At 42.1% G+C, this 16,292-nt stretch overlaps 1 protein-coding gene across 1 annotated transcript in view; it reads left to right on the forward strand.

The window, feature by feature from the left end:
* KNTC1 (kinetochore associated 1) overlaps positions 1 to 12,400 on the forward strand; it is a 76,192-nt gene extending 63,792 nt beyond the window's left edge. Inside the window, exons 54-64 of the mRNA XM_078061042.1 lie at positions 771 to 889; positions 1,402 to 1,537; positions 2,188 to 2,283; positions 2,655 to 2,711; positions 5,870 to 5,924; positions 6,017 to 6,080; positions 6,615 to 6,744; positions 8,263 to 8,352; positions 8,806 to 8,951; positions 9,713 to 9,803; positions 11,463 to 12,400. Coding sequence (XP_077917168.1) covers positions 771 to 889; positions 1,402 to 1,537; positions 2,188 to 2,283; positions 2,655 to 2,711; positions 5,870 to 5,924; positions 6,017 to 6,080; positions 6,615 to 6,744; positions 8,263 to 8,352; positions 8,806 to 8,951; positions 9,713 to 9,803; positions 11,463 to 11,483 — 1,005 coding nt within the window. The 3' untranslated portion in view covers positions 11,484 to 12,400. The remainder of the gene's footprint in view (positions 1 to 770; positions 890 to 1,401; positions 1,538 to 2,187; positions 2,284 to 2,654; positions 2,712 to 5,869; positions 5,925 to 6,016; positions 6,081 to 6,614; positions 6,745 to 8,262; positions 8,353 to 8,805; positions 8,952 to 9,712; positions 9,804 to 11,462) is intronic.
* Positions 12,401 to 16,292: the final 3,892 nt, after the last annotated feature.

Here is a 16,292-nt window from a genome sequence, read left to right on the forward strand (position 1 = left end):
TCTTTGGCCTTCAGGCTTTTGCCTGTGGAACTATTCTGAGGCAGTTGAACGGAGGGAGAGAAGGGGTGTAGAGCCAGGAGGCAAATGGGTCTTGGATAGAAGGAGAAAAGAGGGGAAATTTGAGATGCTGGTTATATGTCCTCGACAGCAAGAGGGGGAGAACATCCCTTTTATCTTTCCTTGCATATTAGTTTATCTGATAGTCATTGCTTCAGATCAAAATGGTGTTCCGTGAAAAGTGCCCAGTTCAGCTCACGGCTCATATACGTGCTTTTCCCTGAAAAACCATCTGCAGTATGCTCTACATGTGCTTCCCATTTGGTCACCTAGAACATTGACGAATACATTTTAATTAATGAATATGTATTCGGGTGTGAACTCGTTAATGTATTCAAGAGTTGAGGTTTCATAAAATTAATTTTTACTGCTCCACCAAGAACCTTGGTAAGTGGAAGTCACCTTTGCTCGGCAGTGAAGAACGCCATGGCAGCGGCTAGCTGTTCCTACCCTGACTGGCCCCAGCGGTTTTACCCACCGGGGCGAGTATCAGTGCAGTGTCAAGGCAAAGAACGTCTGGAATCATTGTGAAAGTAGCTTTGACCCTTTCCCACTTGAAAGAGTCTGAGGGAGGCTTGCCAGGGGTCCATGAACCACACTTTGAGAACCACTGGTTCCCTAAGGGCAAAAAAAAAAATGAGGTTTCTAAGCTGAAACCCATGTAGGCAGCCACAGCGTACGTGCGTCTCTACAGATCTGCTTTGGTTTTACAGACCCTGGGTGTGCGCCAGTTAACTTTTGCCCACAGAGCACGAGCTCTTCAGTGTCTCCTGTATTTGGCCGACAAAGAAACTATAGAATCTCTCTTCAAAAAACCCATAGAAGAAGTGAAGTAAGTAGAATTTTTTTTAATTGTGTTAAGAAATGGGAAACATGGGGCTCCTGGCTGGCTCAGTCAGTAGAGCATGTGACTCTTGATCTTGAGGTCATGCGTTCAAGCCCCAAGTTGGGTGTAGAGCTTACTTTAAAAAGAAAAGAAAAGAAATAGGAAGCAGTTGGTTCTTTGGAAGTGTACATTAAGCCCCTTAGTTTGTAAGAGTGCGTTAGAATAGCCGTGTAAACCTAGTTCTGCTGCCTTGAATGTCCTCGCCATTTTGGCAAAGGGGACATAAGCCTCTGAGAACATCTTGTTTCCCTAGTTTTTTGAGGCATTTAGGAACTGAGTGTTTTCTTGATCTTGTTCACATTGATTTCTTTCTACTGTTATATTCAGTGAATATATTTAGAAGCCTAAAAAATAGACATTTAAAAACAAACAGACCTAATATTGCCCTATGGTGGCTTTTATCTTAAATGTAAATGTGGTCTGTAAGAATGATTCCCATCAGTGCCTCTGTTTTCCAGATCTTACTTGAAATGTATAACTTTTCTGGCGTCATTTGAGACTTTGAATATCCCCATCACATATGAATTATTTTGCAACAGTCCTAAAGAAGGAATGATTAAGGGTCTATGGAAAAACCACAGCCATGAATCCATGGTATGTACTTGGAGCTGTCTGAGGGTGGGTCCACCATCTTCTCTGATGCGCCGTACTCACTCAAATGCCTGAAACCAGAGACACTCTTCATTCCTGAACAAGCCTACTGCTCTGAGACCATTTCTACTTCCCTATCCTGCCAGGTGACATGCAACTTGGAGGGTCCCCTTACGTCTGTCCTTTAAAGCCTAGGGCTTGATCCCCACCACCAAGAGGACACTTCCGTAGTCCCTTCCCAGGGCCTGTGGGTCCTCATCCAGATGGGGAGAAGAGACTGTCCCTATGCCAGCAGGGTTGTTGCTCCTCTTCTCGTTGCCTGTGGGAATTCAGTCTCTGAGGCAGTTGGAGCCTAGGGTGAGAAGGTTACAGGGCCAACAGGCAAACTGCTTTTGGGTAGAAAGAAGGCAGCAGGGAAAGTCCAAGATGCCGTTTGAATCCATGCCAGCAAGAAAGAAAAAGAATAATCTTAGTCTCTTTTTTTCTTTCATTAGAGAGATAGGGGGCCTTCGCTGAAATTAGGCAATAGACACACCTAGATTATAAGCATATTTTGTGTGTAGCCGCACTACCTTTTCCACAGGTGGTTTGATTCCCTGGTATCTTGAAGCAGTATGATGATTATTATTTTTTTAATTTATTTTCTGCTTCAGGCAGTCAGGTTGGTGACTGAACTTTGTTTGGAGTACAAAATCTATGACCTGCAGCTTTGGAATGGACTCTTGCAAAAGCTTCTTGGCTTCAATATGGTAAGACCCCATGCCCTGGACTGTAGTCTGTGTGAAAGCTTTTGCACAGCAACTCTTAAGCATTCTGCACGGATCCTTGTGATTGAGCAGATGTACGCTGCAAACATTCACTCTCCTTGGGTTCGTGCCAAACTTAACTTGGTCTTGGGCTAGAGGAAGTGCTAACTCAAAACTGACATAAATTTCGCTGGAAACAAATGGAAGCTTCCCTGACCTTTTCTGATATTTGTGATGTAGTAAGTGAACTTCCCTGGTCGTTCTCATGGTAGATATATTTTACTGATACTTCTTTTGAAAATTTAAGAATCTGATATTTCATGTTGAAGTTTTCCATTTTGGTGATTTTCTCAACTGTATTTTTTTCCCCCCAGATTCCTTATCTAAGGAAGGTTTTAACCGCCATCTCTAGTATCCATTCTTTATGGCAGGTATGTAGTTTCCTGAAGTAAATTTTATAGAATTTAATCCTTAGGGGCACCCGGATAGCTCAGTTAAGTGTTGACTTGATTTCGGCTCAGGTCTTGATCTCAGGGTCCCGGGATCGAGCCTCACGGCACACTCTGCACTCAGCAGGGAGTCTGCTTGAGATTCTCTCTCCCTCTGCCTCTCCCCCACTCGTGTACACTGTACCCGCTTGTGCGCTCTCTCTCTCTCTCAAATAAATAAATCTTTAGCAACAGCAACAACAACAAAAAGAATTTAATATTTATACTTGATGGCCTTGTGGCTGCCGGGTACATTAGGTTGTACCTAATATACAAGCAGCTCCTCAGATAGAACTGATGTCCTGTTAAAATGGCTCCGAGAGGGGCGCCTGGGTGGCTCAGTCGGTTAAACGTCTGCCTTCGGGCTCAGGTCATGATCCCAGGGTCCTGGGATCAAGCCCCACATTAGGCTGCCTGCTCAGTGGGGGAGCCTGCTTCTCCCTCTCCCTCTGCCTGCCGCTCCCCCTGCTTGTGCGCTCTCTCTCTTTCTCTCTCTCTCTCTCTCTCTCTCTCAAATAAATAAAATCTTTAAAAAAAAAAAAATGGTGCCAGGACCCAGAGTACTTGGCTCAGAGGTCGCCTCTTGGAGGACCTCGCCAACCCCAGCCCTCCAGGCCTCCTGAGCCACACCTTCATGCAAGCTCTCCAAACCCAGGCTCTACCGTAACACCTGTCACAGTGTAATTTGTTGTGTTACACATTTGACTGCCCCTCCTGGACTTGGAAGATCTTTAAATCAGATACCATGTCTTATTTATCTTTTCTAAATTTCACAAGTTGTGTACCATATAATCATTATATAATGTGGAAATATATCATCTATTCTTAGCTTAATACATTAGAACAATATAGAAACATGCTGAGTAAAACATGAAAATTCTCCCTTACCATTTCCCATCAAAATTATCTCCCCAGAAGTATCTACTGTTTACACTATGTTTTCTTCTAGAACTTTCCTATTATCATATAAGCACGTGTGTGTGTGCGTCTGTATGTGTGTGGGTGTGTATACATTTTTGTACATATAAATGCAATGAATTCTAGATTTTTTTTTTCCCCACGTAACGTTGGTGCCTCAGAGACTGTTCCATACAGCACATAGAGACCTATTTTCTTTTTTAAATTGAGATGTAATTCCCATGTAAAATGTACCCTTTTAAAGCGTACAGTTAAGGGGCACATGGCTGGCTCAGTGCGTGGAGCTCGTGACTCTTGATCTTGGGGTCTGGAGTTCAAGCCCCACACTGGGTGTAAAGATTACTAAAAAAATAAAAGTTTTGGGGCGCCTGGGTGGCTCAGTCATTAAGCGTCTGCCTTCAGCTCAGGTCATGATCCCAGGGTCCTGGGATCGAGCCCCACATTGGGCTCCCTGCTCCGCGGGAAGCCTGCTTCTCCCTCTCCCACTCCCCCTGCTTGTGTTCCCTCTCTCGCTGTGTCTCTCTCTGTCAAATAAATAAATAAAATCTTAAAAAAAAATAAAATAAAAGTTTCAAAAATACACCAATAAAATGTACATTTAAGTGGTTTTTAGTATATTCACCACGTGCAACCATCACAACTCTCTAATTCTATAACATTTTCCTCACCCCGAAAATATACCCATCTCCGTTAGCAGTCAGTCCCTATTCCTCCCTCCTCCAGCTCCTGGAGTGTCTGTGCCGGGCATGTCATGTCAGTGGAATCATGCAGTACATGGCCTTTTGTGCTCCCTTCACTCGGCATCATGTTTTCAAGGTTCATCTGTGTGGTAGCAGATGTCAGGTCTTCATACCTTTTTACTGCTGACTGAAGTTCACTGTATAGACACACCCAAGTTTTATTTATCCATTCATCAGTTGATGGATATTTGAGTTATTTCCCCTTTTGGGTTATTAAGAATAACACTGCACCATGAACATTTGTGTACAAGTGTTTATGTGGGTGTATGTGGGTTTTTTTTCTTGTGAGCATATACTTAGGTGTGTGGGATTGTTGGATCTTATGAGACCTCTACATTTCATCTTTTTTGACATCTCATTACTTTTAACTTTTATTCTCTATAATAAGGAGTAAAATGTACTGTAAGTCACTTAACCCCTCCCCTATGAGTGGAAATTTATGTTGTTGCCTTATTCATTTTTTGAAATCTTTTCTCTTGCGGTGCTTGGGTGGTTCAGTCGTTAAGCGTCTGCCTTCGGCTCAGGTCATGATCCCAGGGTCCTGGGATCGAGCCCCGCATCGGGCTCCCTGCTCCGCAGGAAGCCTGCTTCTCCCTCTCCCACTCCCCCGCTTGTGTTCCTGCTCTCGCTGTCTCTCTCTCTGTCAAATAAATAAAATCTTTAAAAACAAACAAACAGGGCGCCTGGGTGGCTCAGTCGTTAAGCGTCTGCCTTCGGCTCAGGTCATGATCCCAGGGTCCTGGGATCGAGTCCCACATCGGGCTCCCTGCTCGGCAGGAAGCCTGCTTCTCCCTCTCCCACTCCCCCTGCTTGTGTTCCTGCTCTCACTGTCTCTCTCTCTGTCAAATAAATAAATAAAATCTTTAAAAAAAAAAACAAACAAACAAACAAACAAAAATGAAATCCTTTCTCTTGTCTGCTTGCCCCTTTCCTGTGGCTCTTACACAATGTCTGGCACACAACGGTGTAAGTTTTTTTTCTGAGTTGGATTCTGATGCTGTTTTCCCCCCAAATGAAACCATAATGTATCAGCCAAGGTTGTATAATATGATCCTGAACTATACAATTATGAAGAAAATTATCCAAGGGCCCCTGGCTGGCTCAGTCAGTACAGCATGCAGCTCTTGATCTCAGGGTCATGAGTTTGAGCCCCACGTTGGGTGTAGAGTTTACTTTGAAAAAGAAAGAAATTAAGAAAGAAAGAAAAAGAGAAAGAGAGAAAGAGAGAAAGAAAAAGAAAGGAAGGGAGGGAGGGAGGAAAAGACGGAGGGAAGGAAAGAAAATTATCCTAAAATCTAACCATCTCAAACAGGAAGACACCAATTTATGATTTTGGTCTTAGCATTCAGAACATAAGCTCTAAGCATATAGTTCCGTGATTGCAAAACCAAGAGAGTTCATGATACCCCAGGCATGAATCCCATAATGTGCTTATCTCCCCAGGTTCCCTACTTCAGCAAAGCTTGGCAGCGTGTGGTTCAGATACCCCTACTTTCAGGTATTTTTCTCTCCCCTGAAACACTGAGAGTAGCATTTTACAGCTCTATACCTGTGTGTGTGTGTGTGTACATTATTGTTGTTTATTTTCAGCGTCTTGTCCTCTGAGCCCCAGTCAGTTATCAGATTGTTGTGAGAGTCTCGTCGCTGTTCTAGAGTAAGTAAAATACTTGTTTTCCTACCCCAAAAAAGTCATATATATTGCTTATAAAATTCTTTTCTAATAAACCTGTCTTTCAAGTAATTCCTTTTTCTTGGGAAGTTAAGCACACCTCTTGTTTTTAAGGTAAACTGTCTCTCATGTTTTTACAATGTCTACTTTCCACATGCAGTGCAGCTAGTAAATGGATAGTCAGTAAGCGTTCTCCATAATTAGTTTTAATGTATGTACAGAGTACTTTTACGACTACCCTAAATCATGCAGTGCTGTCTCGGAGGTTTTGAGTCTCCTGAGAATGTGTCTTTAGGCATGTGTGGGCTTTCAGACATAATCACAGCAGCAAGAAGTACTCTGTGTTCCAGTAGGTGGGTTATTTTATTCCACGAAGAATGCCATGAAAGACTCGAGCTACTCATTACTAAGTGTATGTTATGCCCCAGCATTTTAATGCTTAAAGTCATTGAAAGCACAGTCAGGTAGCAAATTAATTTAATTTAATTAATATTAACAAATCCATGTGTTCTCTCGAAGATGTCCAGTTTCAGATGATCTCGACATGGTTGGAGTAGCCAGGCAGTATGTCCAGTTAGAGCTTCCGGCTTTTGCACTGGCCTGTCTAATGCTCATGCCCCACTCGGAAAAAAGACATCAGCAAATTAAGGTATCTTCGCAAATTATTCCTCTGGGGCTGCCAAAACAGAAGGTCCCATACTGCATGTCCCCTGCAGAAGGGTTGCATTTTCTTTTTACCATACCTGCAAAGCATGAGTACATCAGTCTGAGGGGGGGGGTGGTTTGTATGTAGGTTTAGCAGGAGGTAAACCTGAAAGGTAGGTCAGGGTCTATCTGAGAGATGCCTTAAGAGGGATTTGGACCAGGGCGCCTGGGTGGCTCAGTCAGTTAAGCGTCTGCCTTTGGCTCAGGTCATGATCCCAGGGTCCTGGGATTGAGCCCCATGTCGGGCTCCCTGCTCAGTGGGGAGCCTGCTTCTCCCTCTCCCACTCCTCCTGCTTATGTTCCCTCTCTCGCTGTGTGTCTCTCTCTCTCTGTCAAATAAATAAATAAATAAAATCTTTAAAAAAAAAAAAAAAAAAGAGGGATTTGGACCTTGTTCTTTATCTGGTGGAGGTGGGGGAACATCAGTTTTCCTGGAAGAGGAAAGTGAAATGCTCAGGCCCTGTTTCAGAAGGAACAGTCCATGGGTTTGATCAGAGGAGAGAAGAGGCAAGAAGGGAAGAGTGGGAAGCTGTTGCACTTGACTGGACGTGGATCACACTGGAGCCTGTGGACGGGCGGGAGAGGCTGGAGGGCACTTGTCCCTGTATCAGGGTGGCGGCAGTGAGAGTGAACTGGAGGGAGCAGCATGACTTAGTGATTGCACGTGGGAGTTAAGGAGAGGGTTTTGTGTGTGGGTGTCTGGCAAGGGAGCCAGGAGCATTTTGAGGACAGAACTTTTAAAAAATAACTCATTCCCTTTACAGTACAGAACAAAGAGAACAAAGCACTTGGGAATGTTTTGCGGGATTTCCCCAAAGGTAGATAAGCCAGTAGATAGAGATCTATATAAAAGAACACGCATATTTTTTTATCTGTCATTTGGTCTATTCATTGCATTTTTTCACAGCCATCTGTGCTTGTCTTTGACTTTGGGTTTTGGTTTTTTGTTTTTTTTTTAAGATTTTATTTATTTATTTGAGAGAGAGAATGAGATAGAGGGAGAGAGCATGAGAGGGGGAAGTGGGAGAGGGAGAAGCAGGCTTCCCGCCGAGCAGGGAGCCCGATGCGGGACTCGATCCCAGGACTCCAGGATCATGACCTGAGCTGAAGGCAGTCGCTTAACCGACTGAGCCACCCAGGCGCCCCTGGTTTTTTTTTTTTACTATTCATAAACTCATCCATTGATGCTTTTCAAAATTTTATTATTTAAATAGATTCCTTTTGGCACTTAGAATGACAAAATGCTTGTTAAACAGCTCTTGCTGTTACAATAGGTATTTGTAAAATGTCTTCTTCCTTATTTGCATAATTTTTTGTTACATGATAGAGGTGGTTTTTTTCCTATAATAGAAATTCTTAAATATTCCAAATTTAAGAATGAAAACCTTTCAGATTTAACAGAAATTAGTAGTAATAGCACTTTTCCATTAATTGTGTTTTTGATTTTTTTTTTTTCCTCTAGAATTTTCTGGGCTCATGCAACCCTCAGATCATTTTACAGCAATTAGAAGAGCATATGAATACTGGCCAGTTGGCAGGATTTTCACATCAAGTAAGAGGCAAAGTTCATTTCCTTTTCGCTATGAAAAATTTGATCTTAGAGGTAATAATTTTCCCCAAATCAAAATTAAGCTGAAAACTACTATCTGTTTGGCAATATGTAAAATTGTTTTGCTTTTATTAAAACTTTAGTAAATTTTTTAAAAGGCAGAGACCCCTCTCTCTTATATGCTACTGTACTCAGTGGAAAATTTATAGCCTTAAATTTGTTGTAAGCAGATCTTCCTCATAAAAAGTTCCAAAGTGCTTAACAGCAATTACTTCCTATTGATTTAATCTGTTGCTAAAATGGGCCAAAACATCTCCCCTTCCCCACTTCATTAAAAAAGAGGCTTAGTCACAACACAATGCTAATTTAACTTGTGATTGTAAGAAACTTTTGGGTATTGAATAAGGCCTTGGAATTTCACACAGTTTTAATATAACGATACCTGTTATTCTATAGATTAGAAATCTAATTCTGAATAATATCATAAGTAAGAAGGAGTTTGGGATTTTGGCAAAGACAAAATACTTTCAAGTGTTGAAATTGCACATGATGAATACCAACAACATCACTGACCTGGTAAACTATCTGGCAAGTGAATTAAGGTAAGTTAATTAACAAACAAAAACACCTTACTGTAGAATTTTCTTAAAATTTACCTTTATTTTGGGGGTGCCTGGGTGGCTCAGTCGTTAAGCATCTGCCTTCGGCTTGGGTTGTGATCCCAGGGGCTCGATCCCAGGACCCTGGGACCATGACCTGAGCCGAAGGCAGATGCTTAACAACTGAGCCACCGAGGCGCCCCTCACAGTCCTGCTTTACAACCTGAGTTACAGCTTTATTCCCTAGACACTTGCTCAGAGAATTGGGGGCTTTTATGTAATACAATTTTTGCTAAGCTTGATTGTCTAATTTTCCTGCACCCACAAGTTTGGAAATCAGCTTCTTGGGTTAGGGTTGGGAATGAATTTGGAAAGTGAAAAGGAGAAGGGAGAAATGGCTGGTACTAAGGAAGGGCAGCCCGGTCAGGACGGAAGTCTTTCCTGGGCCATCCCCACATTTAGTCTAACTGTGGTGGCCACTTGGGATGCGTCCCTTTCTCATGACCATGCCATGCATTTCCTTCTGCTTGTTTACCACTTGTGATCCAACCAGAGCTACGCATTGTCCTTTATAAACATAATTTTTTGAGATATAATCAATATATATACATATAGGCTACACATATTTCAAGTATGCAGTTTGATAAATTTTGACGTATATATCCCCCTGTGAAGCCATCACCACAGTCCGGATAGTGAACATATTTATCACCCCCCCCCCCGAGAATTTCCTCATGATGCTCTTTTTCTTTCCAATTCCATAGTTTAGATGAAGCTTCAGTCTTTGTAACTGAATATTCAAAGCATCGTGGGAGACCTGTACCAGCAGACACCGCTCCCTGTGAAATCCTGAAGGTAAAGCTGGCCCACTGTTACTTGGGTTCTAACCTGACACCATTTATATTTTTAGGGTCTTGACATTGAACCAACTTGTCCTGGTGTTGTGGAGATAAATGTATTTTTATGTGTAACTGTGTATATTTTTGTATTTTGCTTTTTGTATACGGGGGTCATAGACAAGAAATCAAGAGGCCATGATTCTACTCTCTGGGCAGTGTGGCCTCGGGCCAGTCGCTGAGCCTATGCGGGGTTTACTTTTTGGATCTGGACCACATGGTCTCTTGGGTGCTTTCCAGCATTACAATTCCTCATAAAGTCTTATTTTTCATATTGAAGCAAATGAAAAACTAAATTTCAAAAAGCATTGATTAATGCTGTGCTTGGGCATTAATTGCTTTTAATTCTTCTCCTTTTTAATTACCAAAAACATATGTTCACTATAGAAAAAAAAATTTTTGAGGGACACCTGGGTGGCTCAGTCGGTTAAGCATCTGCCTTCAGCTTAGGTGTGATCCCAGGGTCCTGGGATCGAGTCCTGCCTCGGGCTTCTTTCTTAGCGGGGAGTCTGCTTCTCCCTCTGCCTTCCATTCCCACTGCTTGTGCTCTCTTTTCCTGACAAATAAATAAATAAAGTCTTTTTAAAAAAAAGAAAAAATTTTTGTAAGAGCCAAAAACAAAACAATCCCTAATCTCTTGAAATCTCGCTACCCAGAAATAGGATCACTGTTAATAGGATTTTAGTATACATCCTTCCAAATGTTTTCATGTGTAAAATATGCATATAAATTATTCTTACTCCTATCCTTAACTTAAATATAAGGTAAAATTTTTTACTTCTATTTTTTTTAAGATTATATTTTTGGGGGGGGCACCTGGGTGGCACAGTCAGTTAGGCATCTGCCTTGCTTGTGCTCTCTTGCTGTGTCTCTCTCTGACAAATAAATAAATAAAATCTTTATTTAAAAAAAATCTTATTTTCTAAAAAATTTTATTTATTTGTCAGAGAGAGCAAGAGAGCATGAGGAGGAGGAGCGGCAGGCAGAGAGAGAAGCAGACTCCCCACCGAGCAAAGAGCCCAATGCGGGACTCGATCCCCGGACCCTGGGACCATGACCTGAGCCGAAGGCAGATGCCTAACCGACTGAGCCACCCAGGGCGTCCCAATATTTTATTTTTTTTTTTAAGTAATCTCTACGCTCAGCATGGGGCTTGAACTCACAACCCCGAGACCCAAGAGTTGCATGCTCCACTAACTGAGCCAGCCAGGCACCCCTTAAATTTTTTACTTTGATCATGTTTTGGTAGTTTAGTAAACCTAATTAAATTATTGTGGGGTTTTTTTCCCCCTCCTTTGGTCCGGATCAAGCATGTTAAGATAAGCCTACATTTTGTTAACTTTCATTAATAACTTCCCTTGTTCACTTCCAGTCTGTTGTGTTCAATGGCATAAGATTACTTTTTTTAAAAGGGAGATTATTGATTCAGGAGACAAATTTGTGGCCCTTAAAATGTATCTGTTTTTCTCTAGTCCTATCTGTCTAAATGCCAAATAATTTTATATGTGGATGTTTAGCAATACAGTTAAGTCTTCAGTTTTATAGTTTATCAGACTGTTTTCTATTGAAAAAACTAAATGACACTAATAAAAATGCTTCTGTGTTTCTTCCCATTTAGATGTTTCTTAGTGGATCATAGTGGATCATCCAACCTTTTTTAAGAACAAAGGGAAGCTTGGAGTCTACTATTAACTAATCATATTTATTACAGTTTTAAAATTGTACAACTGATATATTATAACTTGTCAAATGTTAACCAGCAAATAACAACTAAGGTGCTTCATAGCAGTATGATTATCCCATAAAGAACTCATGTCTTGAATTAATAAACCTTTTCTTTACCAGTCACTGTATAACTTGTGGAGACTATTGATCTTTTGCACCCCATATGAAGGAAACTAAATGCAAAAATACTTTGCTCCCTCCACAAGATAAACAACTACTTATATCCTGTATCTTCATATACAAATAAGAATAGTGTCAGTATTTTTAATGTAATTCTAGTAAATATGTATCTAAGTTTTGCAGCAGACCATATCAATGGCCAGCCTGAAAAATAGAAACCACTCTAGCTATTTCAGGCAGAGAAGGATTGGATGCCAGGAATTGGCTGCAAAGGTGTTAAAAGGACTGAAAAGCAACCGGGAGATGGGTGGGGAGGGGTTGGGCTAGAGAGGCAGAGGGGAAGGGGCTGTTAGCTGAGATCTGGAGGCTGCCGCCCCTGGGTTGGCCCCCCTCCCCCGCTTTGCAACACTGAGCTGGGGGAGCCACTGCCAGGCCACCACCAGAAGAGAAAAGAAGCAGGTCTTTGCTTTTTCCAACCTTCTAATTCTCGTGCCAATGCCAGGAATGACAGAACCAAACCAGAACCCGTTCGGCCGCGGGTCGCAGGCCGTCAGCGGCAGCAGTACGCAGGCTGGCCTGGCGGGGGCAGTGTGGAGCTGAAAGCCCGCCGCCGCCTCCTTGCGCAGAAACCACCGCACCTCTTACTCCGCCTTTGTAGTCTTTTTCTAGACAGGTGTATAACTTGAATAAATTGAATTTTATAAATGAGAATGAGCTTCCCTTTGTTTTTCCCGTTGAGAAAAACATTATTTCTATACAGAAAACTCAGTGTAGCATTGTGATTAAGAACTTGGGTTTGGGGGTAAAACTAATCTGGATTTGAATCCTGGCTCTGTCCCGTCCTAGCTGCCTGACGATCCTGGACAAGCTCTGTAACTTCTCAAAGCCTTAGTTCCTGCATTTGTAAAACCTCCTAAGGAGATTTAAATGATCCTTCATTTGCTTTGTTCTGGACATTCAGACTACACCAATATTTTTCACAAAGCTTTTTCCTTATTTGGGATTATTTCCTTAAGATGGATTCTCAGGAACAGATTGACCAGATGAAAGGGAATGAAGAAGATCTTAAAAGCCCTAGATGCACCTTGCCAGACTCCCTATGTTTCGAAAGATCTTCACAAATGCCCGTTCCCACCAGGTAAAGGCATGTCTGCTTTACCTCTTCTCCCTAACATGGACCAGTCTGACTTTTAAAAACTTTTTGCTAGTATGATAGGTGAAAATGGTATCTCACTATTTACGTCTGTGTTTCTTTGATATTTATGTGATGGAACCTTACGAAAACTATCTGACTGCTTTTGAAAGCAGAGCCTGGAATTGTCTTCTTGGGCATAAATGTGCAAGGAATGGAAGGGGTCAAGTGGTGGCACCAGAAGGTAACAAATGGGAAATGACTCAGCACACCTGATGGACTCAAGCTAAGCTGCATGATTCTTTCCCAATCTTAATACTGGTTTCAGTGTTTCCAATAAAGTTCTGATCAGCAAAGGGTGAGCTTTAGGTACGCCACAGAAGTAATTTTTTTAAATATAAATATATTTATTTTAAAGATTTTATTTACTTATTTGAGAGAGAATGAGATAGAGAGAGAGCATGAGAGGGGGGAGGGTCAGAGGGAGAAGCAGACTCCCCGCTGAGCAGGGAGCCCGATGTGGGACTTGATCCCGGGACTCCAGGATCATGACCTGAGCCAAAGGCAGCCGCTTAACCAACTGAGCCACCCAGGCGCCCCTGAAATATAAATATATTTAAAATTTATTTTCAGTTCATTTGAAGTTCAAAAATACAGTTAGGCAGGATCCTTGTTGTTCTATTTATTATATTTTTATTAGCCTTGATTATTTTCTACTCTTGTCCCCATACAGCCATTCTCCATACTGTTTATCCTTAAAACAAGCCAGATCTTGTCTGTGCCCGCATCACGCTTTCACGGGCTCCTCATTTCACTTAGTACAAGACCCAAGTTGCCAACTGAGGCACACAGGCACCTTTGTTCAAATTAGAAACAGAATCCACTTTAGGAAGATGAGTTATAAAAAGGCTTTCCTCAGGGGTGCCTGGGTAGCTCAGTCGGTTAAGCATCTAACTCTTGATATCAGCTTGGGTCTTGATCTCAGGGTTGTGAGTTCAAGCCCTGCACTGGGCTCCACACAGGGTGTGGAGCCTACATTAAAAATAAATAAATAAAAGGCTCTCCTCTTGGTAGATCTAGTGCAAAAAGGCATTCCCTGGAAACTGTCACATTTGTATAATACACTGGATTAAAAACTGGATTTCAGGGGGCGCCTGGGTGGCTCAGTTGGTTAAGCATCTGACTTAAGCTCAGGTTATGATCTCAGGGTCCTGGGATTGAGCCCAGCATGGGGCTCCTCACTCATCGGGGAGTCTACTTGTCCCTCTCCCTCAGCCACTTTCCCCACTGGTATGTGCAAACGCTCTTTCTCTCTCTCTCTCTCTCAAATAAATAAAATCTTAAAAAAAAAAAAAGAAAGAAAGCTGGGTTTCAGTTACAGCTCAGTGCTCCCTGCCATTCATACCGTGGCTTAGAAGGTCCTGCACGATTCAGTCCCACCTACCTTTCTAGCCTGGATCTCTACCACTTTCTCCTTTGACCCGCCTTCCCCACCAGCCCAACCAAAGTTGCCTCCCCACCGCCACCCTAGTCACTTGCTATGGCATTAACATATTTACTTTCTTCTTAAAGCAATCCAAAGTTATCATGGTTGACGGGTTTATTGATTGTCTCACTACTCACCATGTCGTCCCCAAACTCTAAAATAGAGTCTCATATAATAGACTTAATAAATATGTATGAAATAAATTAGCTACCCATTTTCAGGGTAAAATTCCTTCCTTGAATGTATTTTACCCTGAAAATGGGTAGCTAATTTATTAACATGAACATGTGATAGCACCTTGTTATACAGAAAGGGGGAAGTTAGCAACAACTGAATGAGTAAATGCCCTACTATATTCTCATGACTCACGCCCAGACTTTCATTCTTCTCTTGCTTTGAACGAGGTGGCTAAGTTTTCATTGCTTTGACTACTTGGAGTAGAGAATTTTGTTAGTGGAGTGCTCTCCCTCCCCTCCCTTCTGGATAGAAATGCTGGCCTGGAAAAATGTAGGATAATCAGTCTTCTTTCTTTCTTTCTTTTTTTTTTTTTTTTAAAGATTTTATTTATTTATTTGACAGAGAGAGTTAGCGAGAGCGGGAACACAAGCAGGGGGAGTGGGAGAGGGAGAAGCAGGCTTCCCATTGAGCAGGGAGCCCGATGCAGGGCTCGATCCCAGGACCCTGGGATCATGACCTGAGCTGAAGGCAGACGCTTAACGACTGAGCCACCCAGGCGCCCCAATCAGTCTTCTTTCTAATGTGTCTTCTGGGGCCCAGAGATTTGGAACCTGTTTGCAGTTTTTATGTTAACACATTGGATCCCTCGAAATGAGTCTAAATGTTAACTCAAAACAGCTAAGTCTTACCATAAACTCTACAAAACATTAGAGAAAGACAAAGGGGTGGTGGTGTTGTCTGGCGTTCTTTACATGTTTGAAAACACCCAGAAAACAAGAGCATGTGCTTCTAGACCCAACCAAAGCTGAGTATTTTCTAAAGGGAAAACAGAAATTTGTAGAGCAATCCTCTCCTTCCAATGTTCATAGGACTCAAGAATGTGACCTCTAAACTGACTTTCCCTGGATAACTACTCTTACTGTTTTTTTAAAAAAAGCTTTATTGAGATATAGTTCAGGTACCATACAATTCACTCATTAAACAACTCGATGTTTCACGGATGTAACCATCATCACAGTCAATCTTAGAATATTTACATTACCTCTAAAAGAAACTCTATATCCTTTAGCTGCTAGCCCTGTACTTCCCCCCTCCAACCCTAGCCTTCTCCAAAGCAACCATCATCTCTATGGATTTACCTATTCTGGACATTTCCTATAAATAGAGTCATACAATATGTGTCTTTTTGTGCCTGGCTTCTTTCACTTCGCATGCTGCTTCCAAAGTTCATCATGGAGCATGTGTCACAGCTTCATTCCTTTTTATGGTAGAATAATATTCTCTATCATGGACGGACCATATTTTGTTTATCCATTCATCCATTGACAGACATTTGGGTTGTTTCTATTATGAAAAAAATCACTATATCCAATAGCTTTTGAAACATCTTGGTACTTTTAGATTTTTTCAACTTTTTTTCCAATATGTATACCCAGACTTATCCAAGATACCAGATAAGACTCAATGATCATGGGGCATCTGGGTGGCTCAGTTGGTTAAGTGTCTGCCTTTGGCTCAGGTCATGGTCCCAGGGTCCTGGGATCGAGCCCCATGTCGGGCTCCCTGCTCAGTGGGGAGCCTGCTTCTCCCTCTCCCACTCCCCCTGCTTGTGCTTTCTCTCTCTCTCTGTCAAATAAATAAAATCTTTAAAAAAATAATATTTATTTTAGAGAGAGAGTATCTTAAGCAGACTCCATGCCCAGCACAGACCCAATGTGGAGCTCGATCTTATGACCCTGAGGTCATGACCTGAGCCGAAATCAAGAGTTGGACACCCAACCGACTGAGCCACCTAGGTGCCCCCCCAA

This window comes from Halichoerus grypus, chromosome 13 (genome assembly GCF_964656455.1).
Source record: "Halichoerus grypus chromosome 13, mHalGry1.hap1.1, whole genome shotgun sequence".
NCBI classification, from domain to species: Eukaryota; Metazoa; Chordata; class Mammalia; order Carnivora; family Phocidae; genus Halichoerus; species Halichoerus grypus.